The sequence below is a fragment of the Ambystoma mexicanum genome, chromosome 3p (genome assembly GCF_040938575.1).
Source record: "Ambystoma mexicanum isolate Mex_15411 chromosome 3p, UKY_AmexF1_1, whole genome shotgun sequence".
Classification (NCBI taxonomy): domain Eukaryota; kingdom Metazoa; phylum Chordata; class Amphibia; order Caudata; family Ambystomatidae; genus Ambystoma; species Ambystoma mexicanum.
The window spans coordinates 1,176,588,018-1,176,612,704 of NC_090925.1; the positions used below are offsets into that span (position 1 = coordinate 1,176,588,018).

Here is a 24,687-nt window from a genome sequence, read left to right on the forward strand (position 1 = left end):
TTTATCAACATTATGTCTTTTTTTGTCCGTCAATCCTTAAACTGAGCACATATTTGCCCTTTAAAAAAAATATGGCATTTTCGCCTCTCAAAAAAAAATACAATAGCGTGTTAATTCCCCGTTGACTTCCATACTGCTGTTAACACAAGCAAGCCAAAACCAACCCTGAAGCCACCCATAAGGAGTTTGCTTGCGAATCCCAGATAAATAAAGAAAAATGAAAAACAAAATCCTACATTAACCAACTATTTGCAACAATATTTACAACATGTATTGAGTCATACAAAGATATAACATTAACCATGAAAGACACCTTTGGATTAAAGTTGCATGTAGGAACACAATATCACTAGCAGCACTATGTTTTATTGTTATGAGTATCATATTATTATGGCTTGTATTATTGCTAGTAATGAAAATTATAACATGCTTTTATATAGCTCTTCTTTTTGAGTGATTCGCTGCACTGTAATTAACCAGCATTACTATTTATTTATTTATTGGCACTCCATTTATCAACGTTACAAGCACGAAGGGCTGAAATAGCCTTGGTGAGATATGAACAGGTCACCTCTGATAGAACAAATCAGGGATTGCTTAGCTCACACAGCGATAAAAGTGGAATGTCAATACTAAAAATGCTACAAGCCTGCCTTTTTTATTATTCTAATGATGGGATATTGGCCAAGTCTGCCAAGAATTTTTACTCAGACTTGTTAGCTCATTGTACTCGTTTTCAGACTGTAATAAACGAGTTGCACATTAGTGTTTAGCCGTACAACACAATAGATATAAAAGTGCGAGTACTTACAAAATACATGCATCCTTCTTTTCAAAACAACCACAGCAGCCAGAGTAAAGATGCATTTTATACATTTCTACAACAGGGCTTTGGTAAAGAATACTCTTCATTACAACCTTTCCTGCTAGCATATCAGACTGCATGGTTTCTTACATTATATTTTTTTTAATCACGCAGAGTCTAAAATTGGACAGCACATTACTGACGTTGTTCACTCCCAACAATCAGGGTGCACCTGTGGCAGCTAAACAATTTGATATTTTATATAGTTAGTCTATATTCTGAAATTGAGCAGCAAATTCAAATATTCATTAGTGTTTTACTTTTATTGTAATATTTGTGTGTGATTAGCAGGAATGCATTGTACATTTCTTGAGTTGAGAACATTTACATTGCTAAAACAAAGTTTAATTTCAGGTTTCCATCATTGACTTTCATACAGTTTATCATATAGTAGAATATCGAAGAAGATTGCAGATGCCAAAGTTAACATGAAACACGCTTGTTAAGCAGCATTTAGTTTTGGTGCTCTCCCAGGAGCTGCAGCCACTCATTTGCAAAGGGAGAGTTTAGGGTTAATAGGGTTCAAAAAGAGAGCAAAAGGAGAATTACTATTGCGATCAACCCTCTAAATTTCATTATTAGAGGATGAGAGAGACATAGCAAGCAGAGGTTAATCATCAAAAGCAAAGCATTTGTGGGCTTGCAATCCTTCGTCCAAGAGTGACAACCAATGAGAAGTCACCATAGTGGTAAATCTACGATAAATACATATGTATACATTCCTAAGTGTGAATGCAATGGATATGGTATTCAAATCTAATCAATCTTCCATCCTATCCTCACCAACCAATTTGAAATGCTCCCTCTCATAAAATATGTTTGACAGTTCTCTCAGGTGTGGACTGTCTAGGCAAATGATTATGACTGTTCGTTAGTTGTATTGAAAACGTCAGTGCCAACAACATATTTGCTATTGGCGAAATCAGATCAATGCAGCTAAAAAGTGCACCATACTGTAAAGTCCAAGCACCCATGTGGGGCGCTGACTGAAAAGGCTGAAATGGCATGCACAAAAGTACTATTGCCTTTTGAGTGCCTGTCTACTGAGGTCACAGAGTGCTGGTCACTAAACGGGTTTCCAACTTGAGGATGAGTATTTATATGTCTTGTGACAAAACTATGCCATCGCTTCAGTGCATTATATATATTTACACACACACACACATTTAGGGTATCTATAGGGTTACTGAAACTGTTCACAGGTTTTCGGAAATATAGAGAACCAATAAAGTGTGCCATGTTCAGGTGTAACCTACTCATGCATGCCACCACGCATTAAGGAGTTGTTAAACCAGAGACAGACTAGGCAGTCCAAGGATGGCAATGGTCTTCAATGAAAACAGACATGAATGTCGTAGATGAGTGGATAACACACATCCTATGGTCGAGCTGCTTTATAGCATCACGTCCAAAGAGCAGGTTCTCATGGCATTTTGTGAGTAGCCTAAACTTGATCATAAATAGGCGCACATTTTATAAACTCTAGAAGTTTAAGTGCAGGCAACTCAAAATGCTGATTTTGGAACCAAATTTCTTTTAAGATTAGCCAATAAACTTGATGACTGGGATTTGTTTGTTAGAATAAGTGGGCCATTGTGCCTTAAGAAGTCGCCTTAACGTATCTCAGTGCAGACTGGCAACAAATTTCACCCACACGAGATGGTTTATACACGTTATTCCTTCTCAATTGTTGGCACTGGCAGGAAAAAGGAAGGCAATGCATACCCACAAAAAGATCAAGCTTGGACTGCTGCTTTGACCATACACACACACACAAACTCAGCACTGTTGAACTTTCCATTACCTACTTGACCACCGGTGTAGAAGTCAGAGTTTGTTGGGTGAACGACAGCTTCACTCTCAATCGTGGAAATGTCAGCTTTTGCAACTTGCAACTACAACAGGTAAACAAATGGACATCAAGCAGGTTGTATGGAGGGTGTATTTGCAGGCGCACCACATATTCCTAATGTAGGGCTTGCAGTGCCCTCTGGCATGTCAAGCATAGCAGTGGAAACCAATAGTGTTCACAGCTGTGAAGGCATGTGCTTTGAAGGTGAAAGACAGAATGGTTGAATTTAGCAAGCTAGAAAGAAACCAAGCTTTGATGAGGGTTTCTTAGAAAACCTATTTCCAAGTCAAGAACAGCACCATAGGTTTTGATTTGTAGAGCTTTGTGCTACAGCACCAGCAATGCCAATACCACTAAAATCTAGAAACGGTAAAAAATGGTTCACCGGGTCAAACAAAACAATTAGTTTCTCTGCTTTGTCAGAGTAATAAACTTCTACATTTTACCTCCTAGAACGGTGGAATTAATCATCTAATCTGCTGTGCATCAACAACCCTTTCTATTTGTAAAAATAATATCAGCGTATTGATGGCGGCTGTTGAAAGTGTGCGTTCACAGCGGGGGAAACATTCATAACATAGCTTTGACTTCTCATTGGGTAATTCCAATGTTCTTGTTTGGGTTTACTCAGGAATGGCACCTTTTGCATAATGTCTAATAGGGAATGTATGGCAATGTCATATGATAGGCTTAAAGGTAAAAACATTGCAGCAGAATTCTGGCTTATTCTACAATTGAAAATAACATTTATAACAAACACAACATTCCAGAGTGCTGTAATGATATTCCTTTCTTTGGAAAATAAGAGAAAGGCAATATATCATTTGTTGAGGGCAACAACAAACCCACACTTTAAACAGATAAATAATTGTCAATTTCTTTGGGCTATAACATGGCTCACCACCAGCAGCTCCATGTATTGCATCCTTCGTTGTTTCATACAATTGGTTTCCTCCCAATTGTATTTGGTAGCCAATGGCCTCTTAATTTGATCGTGGTCCCTACTGACCTGTTACGGTCACATTTGGTCCCTTCCAACTTTCCCTCGCTTTTCTGTTGGCAACTAAAATTCTATTTGTTTAATTTGTTCAGTTGCTAGCGGCTGATTATGCGGTCTTTTGTCACTAATGGCCTTTTGTACTTCCTTGCTCAGCGATACAGAAACCTCTGCACTACCAACAGAGCTGCATTCTGTGCTTTTTCACAGGACCACACTTCTGCTCACAGCAGTCTCCATACCGTTTAGATGGCTCATTTCTCATTCCATGAATGAGGCGCACACTGTGTTCCCATAAGGCAATCAAGAAGTATATATCATCCCCCATGACACAGCTACACTCTAAGCACTCCACATTGACTGTGGTACTATCTCACAGTCTTGTTGACTACCAAAGGGAGGTAGGGATAGGTCTCATGATCAAGGGTTGTCCCATCCGCTTCGCTTCCTCCCCCTCCAACTTCCTCCCCTATTCCTACGTGAAAATTGCTGTTCAACTTCGCGCACCAATCCCTTATCCATCCTACCCACCGACAGATCCTTGAACTCTCTGAAGTCCTATTTCCCTGGTCTCATTCTCAAAACTCTCCCCATTGCTGCCCCAACCACCCTAATGGGTGACTTCAACCTTCCAAACATCTCTAATGCCCATCGTCTTGACTCAACCAAGTGCAATTATTATACCAACCGCAACTCATTTCCACTGCTCCCATTCCCATAAACTATCCTCCTGACAACTATCCTCCTGTCCCCCTCCAACTCCCTCCAACTCCTTGCTCCCTTCCACTGGAACTGTCTCCCCCTTCACATCGCTCTTCTCCCTCCTACCCTTCCTTTTGCTCTTCTCTCAAATCTTATCTTTTTCACTCACTTCCCTAACACCCCACGTTTCCTCTTCTCCTCCCTGCCCCTCTCACCTCTTTACTCCTGCTCTTCCTTACCTTCTCCATCCCAGCTACCTCCTTTCTCCCTTCCCCCTGCTCTCTTCTAGTCTTACTGTTTCCTCTCTTCTTCCTCTCACATTCTTCAATTCCCTTTTTCCCCTGCTCTTACCTCCTCTAACATCTACCACTCCCTTGCACACCTCTGCCCCTTCCTACTACCTCCTCACCTCTGCAATATTGTAAAAAAAAATGTATGCTGTTTTCAGGTTGTAATTCATTGTCATCTTATGCTTGCTGTATGTTACTTGTTCTCATGTAAAGCACTTTGGAGTAAAGGGCTATATAAATTCAATAAAATACAAATACAACACACCCCTTCTTGTCCCTGCTCTATATCCTCCTCTGTCTCAGCCAACGACTTTGCTTCTTACTTCTCCTGTAAACAGCCTAAAAGACAAACACTGACCGCCAAGCTGCCCCTCCCTGCAGATCCATTTGACCCACAGACAATCAAGGGCATAGTGCCCCATGACATTCTGTAACATCTCCTAATTTCTTTGTTGCATCTGCAACCATCACTGCTTGCAACAGAACACCAACTGTCCTACACATTTTAAAAAAATGACCTCTGCAATTGACACTGCAACCCCCTCCAATCTGGGTTCTGCAGCAAACGTCACTCAACCATGACTCCAATGTCCCCACCACTACTCGCTATTCCAATTTCTCACAGATTCCCAATCTCCATCTCTCTGCTACTTTGAAATAGTCCATTATCCCTCTTTCCCTACTCTCTCCAACATTGACATCTGGGACTCTGCCCTGGGCTGGATCGGCTCCATCTATCAAAATGGCCATTCTCCATTCTCTATTTTATGTAGTACTGGCACCTACACTCCAACCACCCTATCAGTGAAGATTGATCAGGATTCTGTTCTTGACCCATTCCTCGCCACACACTATACCTACTGTCTTTTCATTCAGCTTTTTCTACCCCAGATTTTCTGAAGACAATAAAACTTTACCCTTCCCTTGTTGAAGCAACTTCTCATATGCAACAGTCTTTCTGCCATCACTCACAGGATGGAACGTGTTTGTTCAATGCTCTACTATTCTAGCATCCAAGCCACCTACCTAGCAGTATTCAATATCTTTCCCGTTCTCGCCTACCAGTTATCCTTCGACCATGACCTCCTTGCTCCATCCACCAAGGTCTGCAACACTGGAGTCCTCATATAAAGTGAAGTAAAGATCCAACAACTCAGTCACAGCAGCCAGAATATGCCTTCTGAACATACATTAGCTCTGTCGTCACTTGGCCTGCCACTATATTAAAGACATAGCTAACCCAGACAGCCAACTTGTGTGCAAAATGTTCACAAGTGTGCACAGGACCTGTGGGCGCAGCATGGTGTTCCTCCTCCCTCGGCGTTGTCTATCCCCCAATCTTTGTTGCCCATTCCTGGACACTCATCCGTGACTTCGAAACCCAGCTTGATGTGGAGGGTCAGATCTTTTGGTGCACTTTGGATATGCAGCAATTATGCCACTACACCACAAATAGCCAGCCTAGGTGAATGGTGAGATGGCCATCCTTGCAGTGAGATGAGACTCTTCTGGAGGCAGCAACAAGACTAGAGTGCAGCACCACACTGCTATTATGAAGCATCACTACTAAAAGCTTAGTTTCCCTCAGTCCCTTTCAGTTACACTTCCCTATTATGGTAATGTGTGTGGTAGAGCTGCTAAAAAATTCAGAGAATTATAGCGAATTAGATACTGCATGATTGTACTCAAGCTAGACTAGAATGTGTTTGAGCCTTGTCCGAAGTTGCGGCAAGGGCCTTCTGATTTGACCAGGCATGGTTACACTATCTGCAATATTGGTTTTAAAGCTCCCTTAGCACGCTGGTTGCTGTAGTCATTGTGGTTTTACTTTTTCCAAGCAATTTAACCAATTCAGCACCTTTGGAGAAACTGCTTGGCATGACATTAGTTTGAAACTAAAGTTTGCTTGCATTGTCTTCTGTAAGTTTGCCAATTGAAGTACTTCAGCCCCATCTGATTTTAGCACCCATTGCCTCTGGTTTTCTAGCTAGTCTTTGCAGACACTCCCTTCAGTCCATTGATTATCTTGAGCATGCCCAAAAAAAGGATCCTTAAATGAAGAAGAGGTTGATGCTTGGACCCTGCTCATTGAGAAACATGCAGTCAAGCAAAAATAAAATGCACACAAGTAAAGAACATTTCTAGGGGATACCATGCTGTACACGCCTAATAAAAGTTTAACCCAGAAGCAACTAGGCCTAGAACAAAATCCAAGGAGTTGTGGTAGGTCAGAAGGAGACAGACTGAACAAATTATTTATTGAAATAATAAGAAAATGGCCTATCTATCCCTACTCTAGGGGTTTCCCTACCCAACACCACCAACTAGTGCTTGTCGTCAGCAGTGAAGTCAGAAAAGTAAACAGTCTGTCCACCTTCCCAAAGTGAATCTCTTCTGGCCCTACCACCAAGGAAAAAACAACAAAAGGTCCAGGAGAATGACTACCTTCTCCTGGATAGGCTGTTCAGCTCTAATAGGTGATTTTCAAATAGTTCTTGGCCATCTCTTGAATTCATTCCTTTAGTTCTTCTCTAGGACATTTCACCACTCCTGGCATCCCCCTTTCCTTTTAGAGATGGCCCTTTTCTCCTTCATATATTGCAGTGTTCACCCCGTTGGACTACGTCCTCTTGAAGTGTCTGTAAGGTTCCCTTTCCCCAGCACTTTAAAGAAACCCAAATGCTCGTTCTCCTGTGATTCTCCGCAATCCTTTGCTTCCTTATTTCTCCAAGAATGTGTTTTACACAAATCTTTTCTTTGCCTACTAAGGTCATTTTCGCTTAGGACTGAATCAGATATTTCCAACCAATGCAAGGGTTTTATTGCTCAGTTCCAGTCTTGTAGTGCTTAATGAGACAGGTTCCACATATCTGGCTTTAGGGTTATTCTCACTGGGACGAGTAGACCAAGTCTTGTATTTATTCTCACTGTAGTAAACACATATTGTGCCACTGACGAGTAGGCCGAGTCCTGTAGTTATTCTCGCTCTTACAAAACACTTGTTGTATCAATGGGACAGGCAAACTGCATGTGTCCCTCCTCCCCGAACCTCTCTCCGGTTCTGCCGCCTTTCCCATTACCGTCTGGTTCACAGGCTTGCGTCACCAGATCTCTCTTTGGGGTATGTCTCCAGCATTGGGACAGCTCCTGCGGTCACACCAACTCTTCGTGGTTCTTCAGTGTGGCACTGTGTAGCCACTGCTGCAGCAGTCTCAGTGCTGTTTCTGGACTGAACATTCCATCTTTCCCAGGTCTCACCACCATTCACTTGGTTCTCCTTTTCGCAGGGTTCTCTTCCCCTGCATGACATAGACCTCTGTTTTCCCTGTCCCCCTTGGGTACGCCTACTGGCTAAGTCCTCACAACTGAGGAACTCTCAGTTCTCAGCATCTACCAAACTACCTGTGCTTCACTCTCCATCGTAAGCCCTTCTTCCATTTTTATATCCAAGTTCTGGGTCCTCCCCAGTATAAGATTAAAGTCCTTTCTCTCTCTCTTTGGTGAGTATTCTCTCTTACTCATCTAGGCTTCTTCGTTGCAGTTTGGTTATCTTTAGCCCATGGACCGATATGTATTACTTGCTCTTCTCTTCTCTTCTCTTCTCTTCTCTTCTCTTCTCTTTGTCCTTGTGATTTTGGCAGACATTTCTTCAAAATGAATGTTAGGGCTAACATTACAATAACAAACAGTGGCTTGCTCTGATGGACTTCTCTAAAGCATGGATTTTATTGATGGTTCACAAGAAAGGGTTTGTGGGAGTTCCTTGATGGAATGGGAGTCCTTGTCCTCAAGAGGGTGAGTCTCTTCCTGTGAGGTCCCGCTTACCATCACCACTAAGGGGACTGCTGCGTAGCAGGCTCACCACCAAAGCTTCACAAGGAAAGGCTCCTCTCTGGGGAGAAGTGACAAAACCCTGCGATTTGTCACAGAGTGCAATTTGGGAAAAGAAAGAACCACATCTTTTTATGATGCAGCCAAAAGAGTAGGACAGGAGATGTAGATTACAGAGTTATAAAAAAAGCAAGGTGAGCAAACCCCAACTCAGGGTACAAACAGGATCCAAAGTGATGATCGGAACTATGGCAAAAAAGGCAATTACCAGTATCTGTATAGAAAAGAAGGAATTGTATTTATAAAATGTTTTAAATTACAATGGAGGGATGTACATAATGACAGCAGGCAAATGTGCATTGGAGGTAGAAGAGGATACAGTGTTTGCAACATTAAATAACTGGCCAACACAGAAGAAAACTGCAGATAAGACAATGGGGAAAATAACTCTCAAACAATACCTCACCGGCAGAGGAAGAATTGGGGATGGCAATGGTGAATAACAAAAGGACTCATCAGGCCACACTACAGCATCTCCACAAGACCTATCCCTGAAAAAGCAAACAACAAGGACACTGACAATTCCAAGCACTAGTGTAATGGACCATATGGGCCAGTATTGAGGTAAAAGGGTCTTGCACCTGTGAAAAATCTAGGGAATGTACCCCTTCTCCCCAAGGGGGTGCCCCCCCTTGTGAGGTTAAGGAGGTGAGCCTGATAAAGATAAACCAATCAGTACTTAACTCGAATAGCTTTCCCTACCTGAAACTCGGGTGCTTGTCAGGAAGTCTGTGTATGTCCAAATCAAAAGGCAACGTCCCAGTCAAAAAGGTTTCTACGCTATCCATGTCACAACAAACAATAATAAAGTTCTGTTTCTGCTCATAACCCAGGAGAATGACTCCCTTCTCCTGTATGTAAAGAGCCCCAAAGACATCAAATTGTCTCAAAATAAGAGTTCCATTAAGTTCCGGCTATTTGTGACACACAAACAAAACAGTTCTACAGGATCCTCATGAGGCTAGGAGAATGACTTTCTTCTCCTAGATGGTTCCCCAATGATCCTTATAGTTTTAAGCAAAATCTGTAATTCCTTTACGGAGGTTTTCACACTTTCAGCTTTCTTTATATTCTTTATTTTGCCTTCACTAGGATGACAAAGATGCTCAGTTTCCCTCTCGACTCTACAGCACCATACTCTTGTGGAACTGTCCAGGTGTGAGAAACCCCAAGGGTATTCTCCCAAGTAGATCACAGGAATCCCTTATTCAGGTGGCCAGGGAAGAACTGGCCATGTCAGATCCCAACCCTAGGGGTAGATAAACGAGGGAGGTTCACCTGGGTAGGGGAACCCAGGGTTATGCTCAGGGGAATAGCCCAGGTGAGACACAGTATTATACCAGGGAAGAAGGAGAGAAGGACGAGATCCCTAAAACCTTTGTAGGTTGCACTACTGTTGGGCAAGAATTGATGTAACGCTGTGTGAGACTACACGACACTTGTCCTCTTGGTATTAGGTAACCCACCTTTTGGTATAGGCCTGTACTACACAAGTTGGTAGTGTGACTGAGCAGCCATGCTCATCTCAATAGGGGTATGTGTGAGCTGTAGCAATGAAATTCACCAATACAAGTAGCCAAGTAACACTTACACTCGAGGTTTTAGTTATAAATAGTTATTTATTGAACATCAGTTTTTAAATAGGCATTCTTTAAAAAGGGCAATATAGGCACCAATCAAATATACTTTAAAATACTTTTTCAGAATCAGCATAAGTTTAGTGGATACTCTTTTGACATGCTTTTTACACACTACGTACACCCGCAGTTGACTTCATTCACATGGACAGTAATGGCATTTATATATCACTAATACACTTTGTAGAGTCTGCGGTTGCAGAAAGGAAAGGTCCTCTTGGTATTAGGTAACCCACCTTTTGGTATAGGCCTGTACTACACAAGTTGGTAGTGTGACTGAGCAGCCATGCTCATCTCAATAGGGGTATGTGTGAGCTGTAGCAATGAAATTCACCAATACAAGTAGCCAAGTAACACTTACACTCGAGGTTTTAGTTATAAATAGTTATTTATTGAACATCAGTTTTTAAATAGGCATTCTTTAAAAAGGGCAATATAGGCACCAATCAAATATACTTTAAAATACTTTTTCAGAATCAGCATAAGTTTAGTGGATACTCTTTTGACATGCTTTTTACACACTACGTACACCCGCAGTTGACTTCATTCACATGGACAGTAATGGCATTTATATATCACTAGTACACTTTGTAGAGTCTGCGGTTGCAGAAAGGAAAGGTTAAAGGAAGGAAAAGGTTAAACAGGTTCTCAGGGCACGCGAGTATACCTACATTTTTCAATGAAGTCTAGACAAAACCTTTCCAAGCAATAACAGTCGAAAAACGAAGTTATCACCTCTGAAAGACAGGACATATCAAAATCAATGGACTAGAAGAGTCTGCAGAGAGCCAGGACAGCCAAAGTCAAGTGGGGCACAGTCTATGAAGCTGAGCCACTTTGTAGTTACTAAATGTCTTGCACAAAGTTAGAGAGTTTGTTGTAGAACATAACTGTAGGGTCACAACCTCTTACAGTTGTGGAGGGTAGAGCTGAAATCAACTCTAACACAAGTAGCTACTGCAAATCTCAACTGAGAAGAGCAATGCAAAAGACACTGAGGTAAGTGTCCCAAGTCTGAACACTACCACTGGTTAGAAGAAGAGTGGTCCAGCTGACTTCTGTCCTGTTACATGGATGCAGATCCAGGTTTCCTGGGCCTCAGTCGTGGGGACAAGAGGGAGGACGTTTGGAGAACACGTGCAGAAGCAATTTGGAGGTCGGTGGCAGCTACAGGCTCTTTTCAGATCAGCTGCACTTTGTGGTTTCAGCACGCAGTAAGCTGCACCACCGCGGACCTTGGATACCGGTTGGGCTTCCTTCACTCCTTGGGTCCTGCACTCTGGTCGTCCTGCTTCTAAAGGGTCCTTAGGAGACTCCTGAAGCTTCTGGCCAGATTGCAGACATTCCACTCTACTATGGATTTCTCAACCCCTGGCACTCGGTTCCTGCAGCAGCAAAGTAGTACAGCCAGGCTGGGAAGGTGGTCCACTGGAGTTCGTCTGGGGGTTAGTTGGTCCCACTAACCCAAGGAAAGAAGTCGTCCCTTCTGGAGTTTCTCTTGTCAATCAGAAAAGGGAGTTTCAGCACAGCAGCAGGTCTTCACCGGGCAATTCAAAGGTTCAGGAGGATGCAGCAAGCTTTGTTTCTCGGTTTCTTCGTCGGGTGTTCTTCCCAGTGGTCGACTCTGCCTCTAATCCCAAAACCCTCGCCTTTTAAGCAGGTTTCTCCCATTCATGCACAGCCTAGGCTGTCACTCAAACAGCAGGGTGGCTGCCCGGAAAGGGCAGCCAGCCAAACAGGACTGGGTGCATTCAGGCATTCCTAGAGACAATGGCCAGGGGAGTTTCGGGAACCTCCCTCACTTCCTGCCCTTCCAGACACACTGGAGCCAGAGGCAGGTTTCAGGACCGAAGCCCGCTAAAGGCAAAATGAACAAATGGCTCAAAACCTGGCTTGGCTTGCAGAGTAAAACCCAAGAAAGACCTTGCAAACAGAAAATGGCGAAAAAAGAAGACCGGTGCCATTTTGACAAAATGGTCACCCATGGGTGCTATACTGCAGCTGCGGATTCAGCCTGCGGTTGGCAAGCACAATGGTAGGAAAGTTAAACCACTGCACCATCCATTTAAAGTAGTGAGTAATATTTTTTGTACATGAGTAGGTAGGATAAGGGGCTACTAGGTAACCCCCCCAGCACTCCCCATACGATGGTGTATGCTGGACCTGCAAAGAGAAAGGGTAAGTAAAGTCAATTTCACTTTACTATTCTTGGAAACAGTAGTACACACATGAAGTTATTTAAACCTTATGAGAAATCTAAAGGATTTCTCTGTGACACTGCACTGAAGGTGCATGTGTCTCCATACAAAAAAGTAGATGCCTATTGAGTTTGTCAGACTCCAAAAACAAAGGAACAATATAATCCAAATCAGGTCAAAACACATGAGAGAGTGAGAAAAAGAGCTCACTCACTCCAGGGTTAAAATTAAAAAGTCGTGAAGTCAAGCAAAAGAGCTGGGGGTCTCTAAGGTTGAAGGGAATTAGCACAGAAATGAGAATCGTCCCCAACAACTACATCCGTCTCACTTCCTCCCATTGAATCTTTCTTTCCAACGACCCCTCCGTATATAACAAATCCCTTAGGATCCCAAATCCTGTTACACGCAGAAACTATCTCCCTGTTTTCCTGTGTCTTACCCTAATACTCTGGGTCATTCTTTTGAAAGTCCCTCTGGTCATTTTCTGAACACCCAATCTGCATTGACAAAACACAACCGTTCCCACAATCCCCCTGTTCATTTCACGATAATAATCCCAGTCATTCTGTTTGTTTCACAAACCCTACCAATCTCACCCTTCTGAGTTTACCAAATCCAAGTCCATATAACACCTTTTCCCCTACCACCATCCTTTTCCAACACAAACACTTTCCCATACAATGAAGAATGATGGACTAACCACAGAGCCGTTTACCTGACATGTCCCAACACAAAAGTCAGGCAATTGACCAGAATCACACACACCTGACGGCCCTTTACCTTCCCCACAGGGGTAAAAGGCAACAGCACACAACGAGCAAGGCCGAAACGCATGAGGAGGCAGCTACACCAAACGGGCAGTTCAAACGGAGGATAAAGATGACGGGACCTGGCAGGACAAAGGCGGAAATATCCTTGCCCTTTTCAACTCAAGCCCGCAAATCCTCTGAAAGGGAAATCATAAGACCGGGAGTTACAGCTGGCATGTGGAGGAGCAGATGTCAATGGTACACAGGGGCTTAGATAGCACAGGAGGGGAGATGTGCTGGCTACCGTGATGTCGTACTTGACTCCAGAGGAAGACCAGACAGCGGGTTCAACACAGCCGGGGAGTCGGAGGAAGCTGATGGGAAACCGACATGTGTTGAGCCCAAGGATGCAAGTGGCAACATTTGATGAATGCAAGACCCTAAAACAAAGAACTTGTGTGTATGCAAACTTTGTGAAAGCCCAGTGAAGGGCGAGCTGCAGAGTGGTCAGGTGTCGCAGGAGTGCTCAGTCGAAGGACTCTTGCCCCTTGAGTGTTGAAAACTGCAAGTACCAGAAGGCCCTAGGAAAGAACGACGTGATATGTCAGAGTGTTCCTACAAAGGTCACAACAAAACATTTGTACATTTGAAAGTCTGACTCTTAGTTGAGAGAAAGCTAGGGGAAGGAAACCCTGCTTTCTGAGAAGACTGTGAAATAAGGTAAGTGTGAACCCGACAGAGGGATGCCGAAAGAAAGCTAGCTGAAGGGAACCCACGCTTTCTGATGAAAATAAACAAATCACAAACTGTGTGGAAAATACATGAATTGTGTTAAAGAAGGCCGTAGTGAACCCGACGGAGGGAGGCCCATTTTGCAAGAAGGATCCGAGCCCAGAGGAGGGAGATCCAAGGGGCGAAGAGCAATCGCCCAAGGTACAAGATTACCGAAAGAACTTCTGTCTGTTTGGTTCCACGAGTAGTGGTGAAGAATAATACACCCGGGAACAGTGCATCAACAAGAGTTTAAAAAGACAAAGCTCCTGAAGGTTACGAGCGATATTTGGAAGGCCGTAGTGAGAGGGATGTCCAATGTTGTAAAGAGGATACAAGCCCGGCAGTAGGAGGTGCTAGGGGCGAGAAGCAGTCACCAAGAGGTGCAAAAAAACAGAAGGAACTTTTGTTTGTTTTTTGTTTTGTTTCAGCCATCAGGCCTTCCTGGCAAGAGACTTTACAGAGAAGAGTCTCGGTCCCAGAAGGTTCTGATATTGTTGAACTGGAATTGTGAGCCTTGTGCTAGAGAGGTCCAGCAGTGCACTGTGCTCAAGAAGTCCTGCTTTTTCCTGTGCCAAAAAGAGTGGGGTAGGGAGACCCAGCCATATCATCCAGACTATCATTTCTGGTGAATGTTATCCCATACTCTTTTTGTAACTTAGTGGTAAGGATTGGCAATTTAATTTTTTTAGTATAGGCACTATTTTATTTGATAAGACACTACTAGGACTGCCTTATTATTTGATGGTCGTAGCTTGCTTTTCTCACCCATTATAAAGTTCAATAAACACCCTAGAACTCTGAACACTTCTGTCTGTCTTTACTGTTGCCACCATGAGTTCCTTAAACCTGGAAATTGTGCTACAAAGTGATTCACTACTTTATCTTATCTGTATCTTCCCGGCCCCCTCCCAGACTTATACCTGTTCCCAAAGAACTCTTCAACGTTTTCGTGAGGTGTCTCAGGTCCACTGCCTATACAGGAACTCTGGGCATCCCGGAGGCCCGGGGAGTGTTTAGGATACAAACCGCGCTGCTGGGAACACCAAAAAGACAGCAGAGCCGCAGCAGAGCGAGAGGGGCTCCCGAACGCCACTGAAGCCCCGTGACAGAGCCCATTCACTCCAGAAGAGCCGACACATGTGCAGAGCGTGCAATAAGGTGTACAGGTGACCGGTGCGGTGCTGAAAGCCTAATAAGGTGGTGGTACGAGCTTAGATCCTGGGAAAGGAGGGTCAGGGACCCTGCAAACATGGGAGAAACAGTTGATTGGACATGGGCTTGGACTAAGGCTTGGCAGGAGGGTGAACCAAGCCTACAAAGTGGAAAAGTCAGAAATGCGTGTCTAGGACCGACACCCATATAAAGAGAACCGTGATGATATGAGAACCGTGAAGAACATGCAGTACTTGGAAGGCAAGTAAACCACCTATGTACGTGACCCCACAGCTTGGATGAGCATCCAGGTTTGGTTATGTATGTCGGGGTGCCTATGAGTTTTTTTAATATGCCTTAAGTATTGTATATTCCCGGCAACTATGGGCATGAAAAAGGTTATGACAATAGCCCTGTGAGGCTATTTTTTAAAATCATATGAAAAATAAAAATTGTTAATGTGTTACATGCAAATTGGGTGCTCTCTTGTGGACAGATTATATGCAGAGATCTGTTAAACGTGTGTTGTATCCATTACCAGCAAGTGGAAGACAGGTGGGGTAGCCTGTGTCCCCGCACCAGAGATGGTGCCATCATTCCTCCCCGCCCCCTTTTTTCAATTAATTTAAGCAGCACGGTCCTTCCGGCTTTTCATTTATAACTATGTAGATCTGACCCTTACATAGTCAGACCATAGATAAAAATCAATCTATCTGTGTTGCAGATCACCAGTTGATGACCACAACTAGAGCCGAGAAGCACTCTCCACTCCTGGCAATTGATGAACGTCATTTTCTGAATACCCAAGACTAGTCCCGAGACACAAAAGCTATTGAAACAGGTATGCTATGTCACACACACATGACAAGAATTCTTCTTCTACGTAGACACTTTTTTAATTTGACATTTCCTTATTTATCCATAGTGACTTTGGTGCAACTGTTAAAACGTGGAAGAATAGCCATCAAACTTTGCCCATCCCAGTCCTGAGGAAAGCTTCTGAACACAACTATACCAACACTACGTTTATGTTCTAAGCTGGAAACACAAAACAGTGTCAACTTGATAGGTGCATCTCCACAAGAACTGAACTCTCAGTCAACTTGTACTAACCCTCACACTGGCTATGGCTATGAGACAACCACATTATATGATTGTACAATATAATGAAACGCATGGGCTTTTAAGTTTTTGCTTATGTATATAATTCCTAAAAGGATGGTTTTCATCCCATTTTTCCTTTTCTTGTAATAAAGCATGTTTTGTACCACAAAAGGGTTGAGATCTACTGAATGAAAATACAGATCTCAAGTATTACTGTCTGTTTCATGTATAGTGTACTACACCTGTAAGTGTTTAGAGGAAGAGGTAGCCTGAATCCACCCCCACCCCCCAGCTCCCTACAGGTATACATTTGCAGCAATCCCATCAGCAACAATGTCTTCTTTTTTTTAAATTTCTTTATTTAAGCCATATTCGAAGTGCACATATTACCATAAAAAAGGCAACAACTCAAATATGTAACAAGTATTTTTTTTTACAATAAAATGGTCACCACAGCAACATCACAGAAATGCCTCAGAGTGAGCCCCAATCATGACTAAAGGATGCTAACTCCCAAAAAGACACCTATGGAAGAAACCAGCTGTCCAAAGATGTTACCAGGGGAACAAAATGAACTACGAGACCCTGGATAGATGAAATCATTAGACACTGAGATAAAAGCGCTCAGTAAACCAGAAACTACACAAAACGGGAAGATCAATGATTCTGTATAACACAGAAGCAATCGCAAATCACTGCTCATTGGGCGTCATAGCGCATGGATATTTGCAGAAGGGCAAAAAAAGGCTATACAGAAGGGTCAAATGTCCTTTAATTTTTACATTAGGGCAGACAAAAGTGCAGCCTTGGCTTCGCCCTTCCTATGTCCGGTTCCAAGACTTACCATTCAGTCTTTTTCCAATCGCCAAAGGAAGTGATTGACTAGCAACGAAGGACATTTTAAGAGAGGAAGGTGGGCTGGCGTAAGCATGAAAAGGAACTCTGGACTAGGAGTACGTTTGTCACTATGGTGAGTAACATTTTCTTACTCCCATGCCCAGTTCTTTTTCCTCCATACTTATGGGGGGTTCCCCAAGTACTGAATTATTGGGTAAAGGGTTGTAAATCCATATGAGGATTTTGAGAACTGCCTGCCCAAACTGAGCATCAGTCAAAGCAGTAACGTTTGAAGAAGGCAGATAGAAAACCCATTTAGCTGCTTTTGCAATGGACTGCCAGGGAACACATTTCTGAAAAGCAACCAAGGCCGCATTGGCCCTTACTGGGTGCGTGTCAAACCCTTTCAGTGTTGGAAGACCCAGAGTAGAATAGGCTTCCATGGTGGCTTTGGAGAGCTAGATACCTCTCTTCGAATTGCCAAAGTTAACAAAAAGGCTTGAAGCTGAATTTAAGAGCTCTCCTAAAGTGTAAGTTATGCAGGACTCTTTCCAGGTCACAGGATAGTCGTAGAAAGAATACTGGTAAGAAAATTTCTTGATTGATATCAAATTCTGTAAACACCTTCAGTAATATTGATGGGTGTGTGAAAGGACCACTTTATCCTGATAAACGTTTGTAAAAGGTTCCTCAGCCCAAAGAGCCAGTAGCTCGCTAACCCTTCTAGTTGATGTGATTGCCACTGGAAAAGCAACTTTCCATTAGATTAATTTTATATCAGTTGTGGGCATAGGCTCAAGTGGATTGTGACAAATTGGGTTGGGAGCAATATAAAAGATCACATTTAGCAATAGGGGATTTAACCAGAGGATAAAGTTCAAAAGGCCATCAAAGGGGGGTTTTGCTACTAGGTTTGGCAAGGGAAAATAACTGTTTTACGGCTTTAGATATGCTCCCAGAGCTGACAAATATTTTCTGCAGGAATCTATCTGGATCGCTGTGGCTGCAAGATTTGATATGAAGGAAAGAACCTTGTAAAAAAAGAAGCTGAGCAGGCAGTATATCTCTTATTTAAACTCTAGCAGCAAAAGCAAGAAGCCTTACGTGCTGCCTGAATGATGTGTAGGTTTTAGTTTGAAATACCAAGCTAACCTAGTGATCTCAGGAACCACAGTGCAAGGTTTAGTGATCATGGGAGCAATGTATTACCAATCCATTGTCCTGATGAAGCAGGTCTGAGAGATCTGGAAGACAAACGGACTGGAAAGTTGTGAGGGTCACCATTTCGGAAAACCAGAACCGCAATGGGCACCAAGTTTCTATGAATACGAGAATTTAGTTGGTTGTGTTCCGCAGTTTCAGTAATGCGTGATGGATTGAACGAAGATGGGTGAATGCTAACACATTCATATTGTCCAAGGAGCTCTCCAGAGCATCCCCAATGAGTCTGCCCTGCAATCCTCTTTTGATGCATAAAAGGAACGTTTCTTTTTTTCCCCCCGACCGTTACGAAAAGGACGACATGGGGAAGTCTCCACTCAGGTCTTGTTCAGGACATCAATGTTCAGCTCCCACTCATGGTTTGCTGTTGCCAGGCAACTGTGGGAATCTGCAGCTGAATTTTCTATTTTTGGAATATGAAATGCTCGAAGCCATAATCCTCTCTTGATTGGCCATTCACAAATACCAACTGCCAGCAAGATAAGGGCGTAAGATTTAGGTACAACGGGTTTGTTTATTAACATTGATAGCGCTTTGTCGTTTCAAATGCATACTGCCTTGTTCACAATATTTGTCTGGAAGGCTATAAGCACCAGGAATATTACTGTAAATTCCAGGACATTGCAACAAATCGGAGGATGTCGTCCCTCCTCACCTAGGAGAAGACCTTTCCCATGGGACCAGGGCCCTGTGCCAGAGTACAATAGCCCCCCCTCTTGTTGGTGCACCGAGGGAGGATCACACGGGGATAGAAGACCCCTATGGGATTGGGGATGACTATTCTCAAAGAAAACAGTATTCCCCCACCTTAATACATCCAATCCCTTCTCAAATACCAAATCATCCTCCGCTGCTATAGGGAGAGCAAATGTACTCTGTTGCAAGATCAGTCACTTTAATATACTTGACAAACCTAAAATACAAGAGAGTGCCAAGTATCTTGCATCAGAGTTGAAAATTAGTACCGTGAAGATGATGATCATGGAGAGTCTGAGGATCACTTGGAGGAAACCAAGTGAGTGGTCTAGCTTTTCTGGAGATCTCATTCCCCCAAACACATACAGCTGGCCAACGTCGGAGTTTAAAAGGAACTCGGCTGTGAGAAAGGAGATGAATGATCTGAGGAGAAGGAACTGCGGCATTCCTGCATCAGGTGGGCAGAGAAAAGCCAAAGGGGAGGAAGCTGCTGAGCGGGGAGAAGGAGAACCCGAACCGAATGCGGTCTAAGCTGGATGTGCCATTCAGGTTGCAGCAGATGTGCATCTCAGAGCACCACAGGCGCCAGTGAAACACTTGAAAGGTAGGTGCACAACCGGGTAAAGAGCGACACCTGCGGAATCGCTGCAGACCCCACCATTCATCAGAGATCTTCCGGAGCCTGGAGGAGCAGCGCCAAGGCTGGGGAAACCCTGGTACCAGTCAAGATGAAGGAAACAGGTATGCAGGTTTGCCAGCAGGCGTTGGAGGTCTCGGGGAGCAAAAGGGTGAATACTAACATTGGAGAAAAAGGGTCTGTGACACTGAAGGGACATTGAAAGTCTGTAACCTGCACCCACAAGGAAATTACAGTATAAGAGAGGTGGGGACCCTGGCAAACGCCAGGCGAAAGAGAATGATATGCTTGGCAAGAGAGTGAACCAAACAGATACGATAAAAAATTTCACCCGAGACCTACACCCATATGTGAAGCCGAGAGTAACCACGATAACAGAATCATGTGTTTGGCAGGAGAGTGAACCAAACGTATATTATACCAAATTGCTAGTCGGGGACTCACACCCATGTGAGAGACTGAAAGGGGCAAGGACCCCGGAGCTGGGAAAACAGAACCCTACAACCTATAACACACTGTATCAAGTTGACAAGACAAATAATTATGAAGCTAAAACAATATATTTCTTAATTAATAAAAGTCTATACCCAGAAGCATGCCACCATGGTGTCCCAGCCTTACCTCTGCACCCTTACAACATTTATCTGGTTCTTCCTCTCTACTGGAGTCCTTTCATCAAAAACTTCTAGATGCTCCCAAGTTGCCCCAACTCAATGAGGGGGAATCTGTCGTAATCATAATGTGAGGGGCAGGATCCAAGAAAGTTCCAACCTACGATAGATTGTTGGTGTTCGACAATCATATCAGATCATGTCTCATACCTGTTGTCACAGGAACTAAACAAGAATGAGCATTTGAATCTTGAGACCATGCCCGACTCAATGCTATTTGCGCCCGTTATCTTTAGCCACACTAATGGTATTGCTCAAACGCAGCGGCTATTAGTCCCAGCAGTCACTTAAAATGCCAGAAACTCTTGTACGTTGATTAAGGAAAAATAGAACAGGCCTTTGAGAAGTCCAACATTCTCTCTTTAGAGAAAAATACCCTTGAAAACACTGTATCCCAAGGAAACCTTATGAAAATCTGGTCTTGGGAGATCGTCATGGACGATTTCAACCAGGTTACTAGCAGGCATAGGCGATCAAGCAGATGGAGAAACAGTCTTATCAGACATGGACAATGAGACCTCAAGGGCCAATCGCCAAATATGGATACACATGGACTCCATGAAGTGTCAGGAAGGCTGTGAATGCTGACATCCTCTTTGTTAAGACTCTTGAAGCCAAGTTTAATCTAAAAGAAAGAGCTGTTTATTGGCAGTGAGCCTCTCAGCTCGAGAATTGTTGGAATTGTCAATTAGAAGGCTCTATGGGTATATGGAAATAGGCATTTTTCAGATACACTGCACAGATTCAATCTCCCTATTGTAAAGTAGATCGAATCTGTTTAGGGGTGATCATCTTTAACTTTTCTTGGGGAAAGTGAGGTTAAAATGCAACAAGTCAAATATCAAGCGCAAGCCAGCTTGGTTGGGTTTTGGCACGGAAGAGGCAGGAATGAAAGCTCCCTCCTCGGTTAGTGGAACATCTTCTATTGCTTTCATAGAAATAATTTTTCTAATCTCTTCTGGTAGAGCTGGGCATCCATTCTGATGAAGGGGAGGGGGGAAAGCTGCAATAGGGGGATGGGGCGGAGAAGAGGAAGGTGGAAGCCGTTTTAGGCAACTGAAATTACCCCAGAATCTGCGGTGATTGTCTTCAGGGATTCCCGATGATGGGAAATACGCCCCCCATCAGAGTTCCATGGGACTAATCCTGACCTCACAGGTTTTATCTGTGCTGGAAGAGGATGATCCAGTTGATGAAGTGGAATGGGAGAAGAAGCCTCTATCTGCTGTGTTTTGCTGTTTACTTCACTGCACACTAGGCAAATCGTCTGTTTTTGTAGACTTTGACCTGACAACCTCAAAATCCTGCAAAGGAGTGGCAACGAAAATCAGACCTTTTGAGAAAGCAGATTTTTGAGACACAGTATCAGGTAAATTTTCCTTCTTGAGTGAAATTCTCCCCGCCTGCGAGTCTCTCAGCATTTTTTGCTGGACTATTGGATTTTTGGACTGATTCTCCGGAGTGAGTGGAACATTTTTCCACACTCATTCCGTTACTCTAACCTCAGGGGCCCTTTTTACCTCTTTTTGGTACCTTTTAATTGAGTTATGCTTTCCTCCATGTTTTCTGGCATCTACATTTTATTATTATAGCACACAGCACTTTCTGTGCAGTGTTTCTGGAAGCTCCTTCAGCTTTCCTTTTGAATTTACCTGTGTTAACACAAGTTACCAGAGTAGGGGGGGACACCATTTTGTCCCTCCTGTATTTTTTATTTTTTTTAGATCAGTACACCCCACCTTATGTGGAGTGCTGAGAGGAAACAGTGTCTCCCTTTCCATTAACTTCTAGTTACTGTTACACGTTCATCTGACACGCTGGTGGCAGTGCACCTTTTTGCACGACTTTTTATGGACTTTTGTCGCAGGCTCTATTTGAATCTGCGGTAAGGGAATAGGAGTCACCATTTGCCTAAAATGGTGGGTGTACTTTTCAAAGCCCTGTTCATGATTATTTGTTCTTACCTGAGCCTTCTTCTACCTGGCCCTTTCGGGGCGGTCCTGATGGGACTTTTGCCTTTGGCGGGTTTCCCTTGAAAAGCCTGCCGTGGCTCTGTGTCCCAGAAAGGACAGAAAAGAGGGGGCGGTGTCAGTCTAGAAAAACCAGACACCCCTCGAACGGAAGGTAATGCATGATAAATGGTTGGCCGAAGACCAACCGCCTCATTTAAAGTGTTAAGAATGACAATGCATTACTTACCGTAAAAGCATTTCTGATGGTTGTATCTGCTTAGATTCACATGCTGTGCATAGGTCCGACATCCAGTGGTCACTGCGGAGTATTGCATTTTGTTTTTCGTAGTCGAAAAGGGGACGTCGACAAGGCATGTCTGTAACACTATCCCTATAGTGACGTGTGTTGTACCCACAATTCCTCACGCGTCGAGGTCCCTCTGTTTGTATTTTTCTGCCCTGAGGGAGCCTTCTAGACGTGAGTGAGTACAGAAAAGAGAGAAATAGAGAAAGATGTCTATGTTCCTTCCATCCGAGCGGGGAGGAAGGGTGGGCGCATGTGAATCTAAGCAGATACAACCATCAGAAATGCTTTTACGTTAAGTAATGCATTGTCTTCTGATGTTTGTTAATCTGCTTAGAATCACATGCTGTGCATAGACTAGCGAGCAGTACCCGGAGTTGGCGGTGGGTTATGAGAAGGAACAGTAGAGAAAAGATGTCTTAATACTGCCTGTCCCACCTGGGAGTCAGATCTAGAGTGTGCATCTAGACAGTAGTGTTTTGTAAAGGTGTGCACAGAACTCCAGGTAGTCGCTTTGCAGATGGACTCAAGGGGAACATTTGCAATGAATGCTATGGAGGCCCCCGTGCCTCGAGTAGAATGTGCTCTTGGCCTAAAGGGCAGTTCTCTCTTAGCAAGAGTATAGCAGAGAGTGATGCATTGGACAATCCATCTAGAAATAGTGGACTTTGAAACTGCATCCCCTTCTCTTCCTGCTGCCACCGAGACGAAGAACTGATTAGTCTTCCTCAGTGATCTGGTTCTTTCCATGTAGAACATGACCGCTCTGCGCACATCTAGTGTGTGCAGAGTCCTTTCTCCCAAGTTGGAAGGATTTTGAAAGAACGCTGGTAGTTCTACAGACTGGTTTACATGGAATTTTGAGTTGAATTTTGGAGCAAACCTTGGGTGAGTGCGTAGAACCACTTTATCTTTGTGAACTGTAACAAAGGGGTCTAGAACAGAAAGAGCCTGTAGTTCACTTACTCTCCTGATGGAGGTGATAGCTATTAGGAAAGCAGTCTTAAGGGTGAGGTCTTTAAGAGTTGCTTTGTGCATGGGTTCAAAAGGTGATCCCATGAGTTTTGTAAGTACCACGTTAAGGTCCCATCCGGGAGCAGGGTCAGCTATCGGGGGGTGTATTCTTTTTACTCCCTCCATGAAGGCCTTTCTAACAGGGATCTTCCACCACGACACTTTGAGTTGGGAAGTGGTGTATGCAGAAAGTGCCGCTAGGTGGACTTTAATGGAATTGAACACTAGACCTGAATCTAATAAATGGGTCAGGTATAGAACAATGTGTGGGAGAGCAGTCAATTGGGTTGATGCTCTTTCCTCTGCACCAGATGACAAATCTCTTCCATTTGCTAGAATAGCAGTGGCGAGTGTTAGGTTTTCTGGCTTCCCTGAGGATGTCCATGCATCTCTGCGGGAGCTGTAGGTGTCCAAATTCTACGACCACAGGAGCCAGGCTGCTAAGTTCATGTTCTGGGGGCATGGATGCAGCATTCTGCCCCTGTCTTGTGACAGCATGTTGTACGGGCAGGGGAGTTTCACTGGGGGAGATAGAGACATCTCCAACAAGTGAGCGAACCATGGCTGTCGGGCCCACATTGGGGCCACCAGTATCATGGTTACTTGTTCCTGGTGCATCTTGTGCACCACCTTGTTGAGAAGGGGAGTCGGGGGAAAAGCGTAAACAAATTTCCCTGACCATCGAATCGACAGACCGTTCCCCTTGGATTGGTTTTGGGGGTATCTGGAGGCGTAGCTTTGGCATTGTGAGTTCTCCAGGGTTGCGAACAGGTCTATTTCTGGGAATCCCCATTGCGTGAAGACGTCGAAGACGATGTCTTCGTGCAGTCGCCATTCGTACTCTTCGGGCAGGGGGAAATCTCTGCTGAGTTTGTCTGCCAGCAGATTGAGTTCCCCTGGTACATGTTGTGACAGGAGGAACATATTCTGTTTGAGAGCCCACTTCCATATGTTTTGGGCCAGTTTGGACAGACCTGGAGAGTGGGTTCCCCCCTGCTTGTTGATGTAATACATGGCTGTGGTGCAGTCTGTAAGGACCATCACTGTCTTGCCTTGTAGGTGTTCCTGGAAGGCTTTTAGCGCCTTGAACACCGCTAGTAGCTCCAGAAGATTGATGTGTTTGGATGCTACGCTCGGAATCCAC

The 24,687-nt window shown here is 43.8% G+C and overlaps 1 protein-coding gene across 4 annotated transcripts in view; it reads right to left on the reverse strand.

Moving 5' to 3' along the window:
* Positions 1 to 24,687, reverse strand: part of MACROH2A1 (macroH2A.1 histone) — a 350,602-nt gene that overhangs the window by 79,816 nt on the left and 246,099 nt on the right. For 2 of the 4 annotated variants that reach the window (XM_069652585.1, XM_069652586.1), the window contains exon 6: positions 2,670 to 2,760. The exons of the other annotated variants lie outside the window; for them this stretch is intronic. In XM_069652585.1, coding sequence (XP_069508686.1) covers positions 2,670 to 2,760 — 91 coding nt within the window. The remainder of the gene's footprint in view (positions 1 to 2,669; positions 2,761 to 24,687) is intronic. 4 annotated transcript variants of the gene reach the window in all.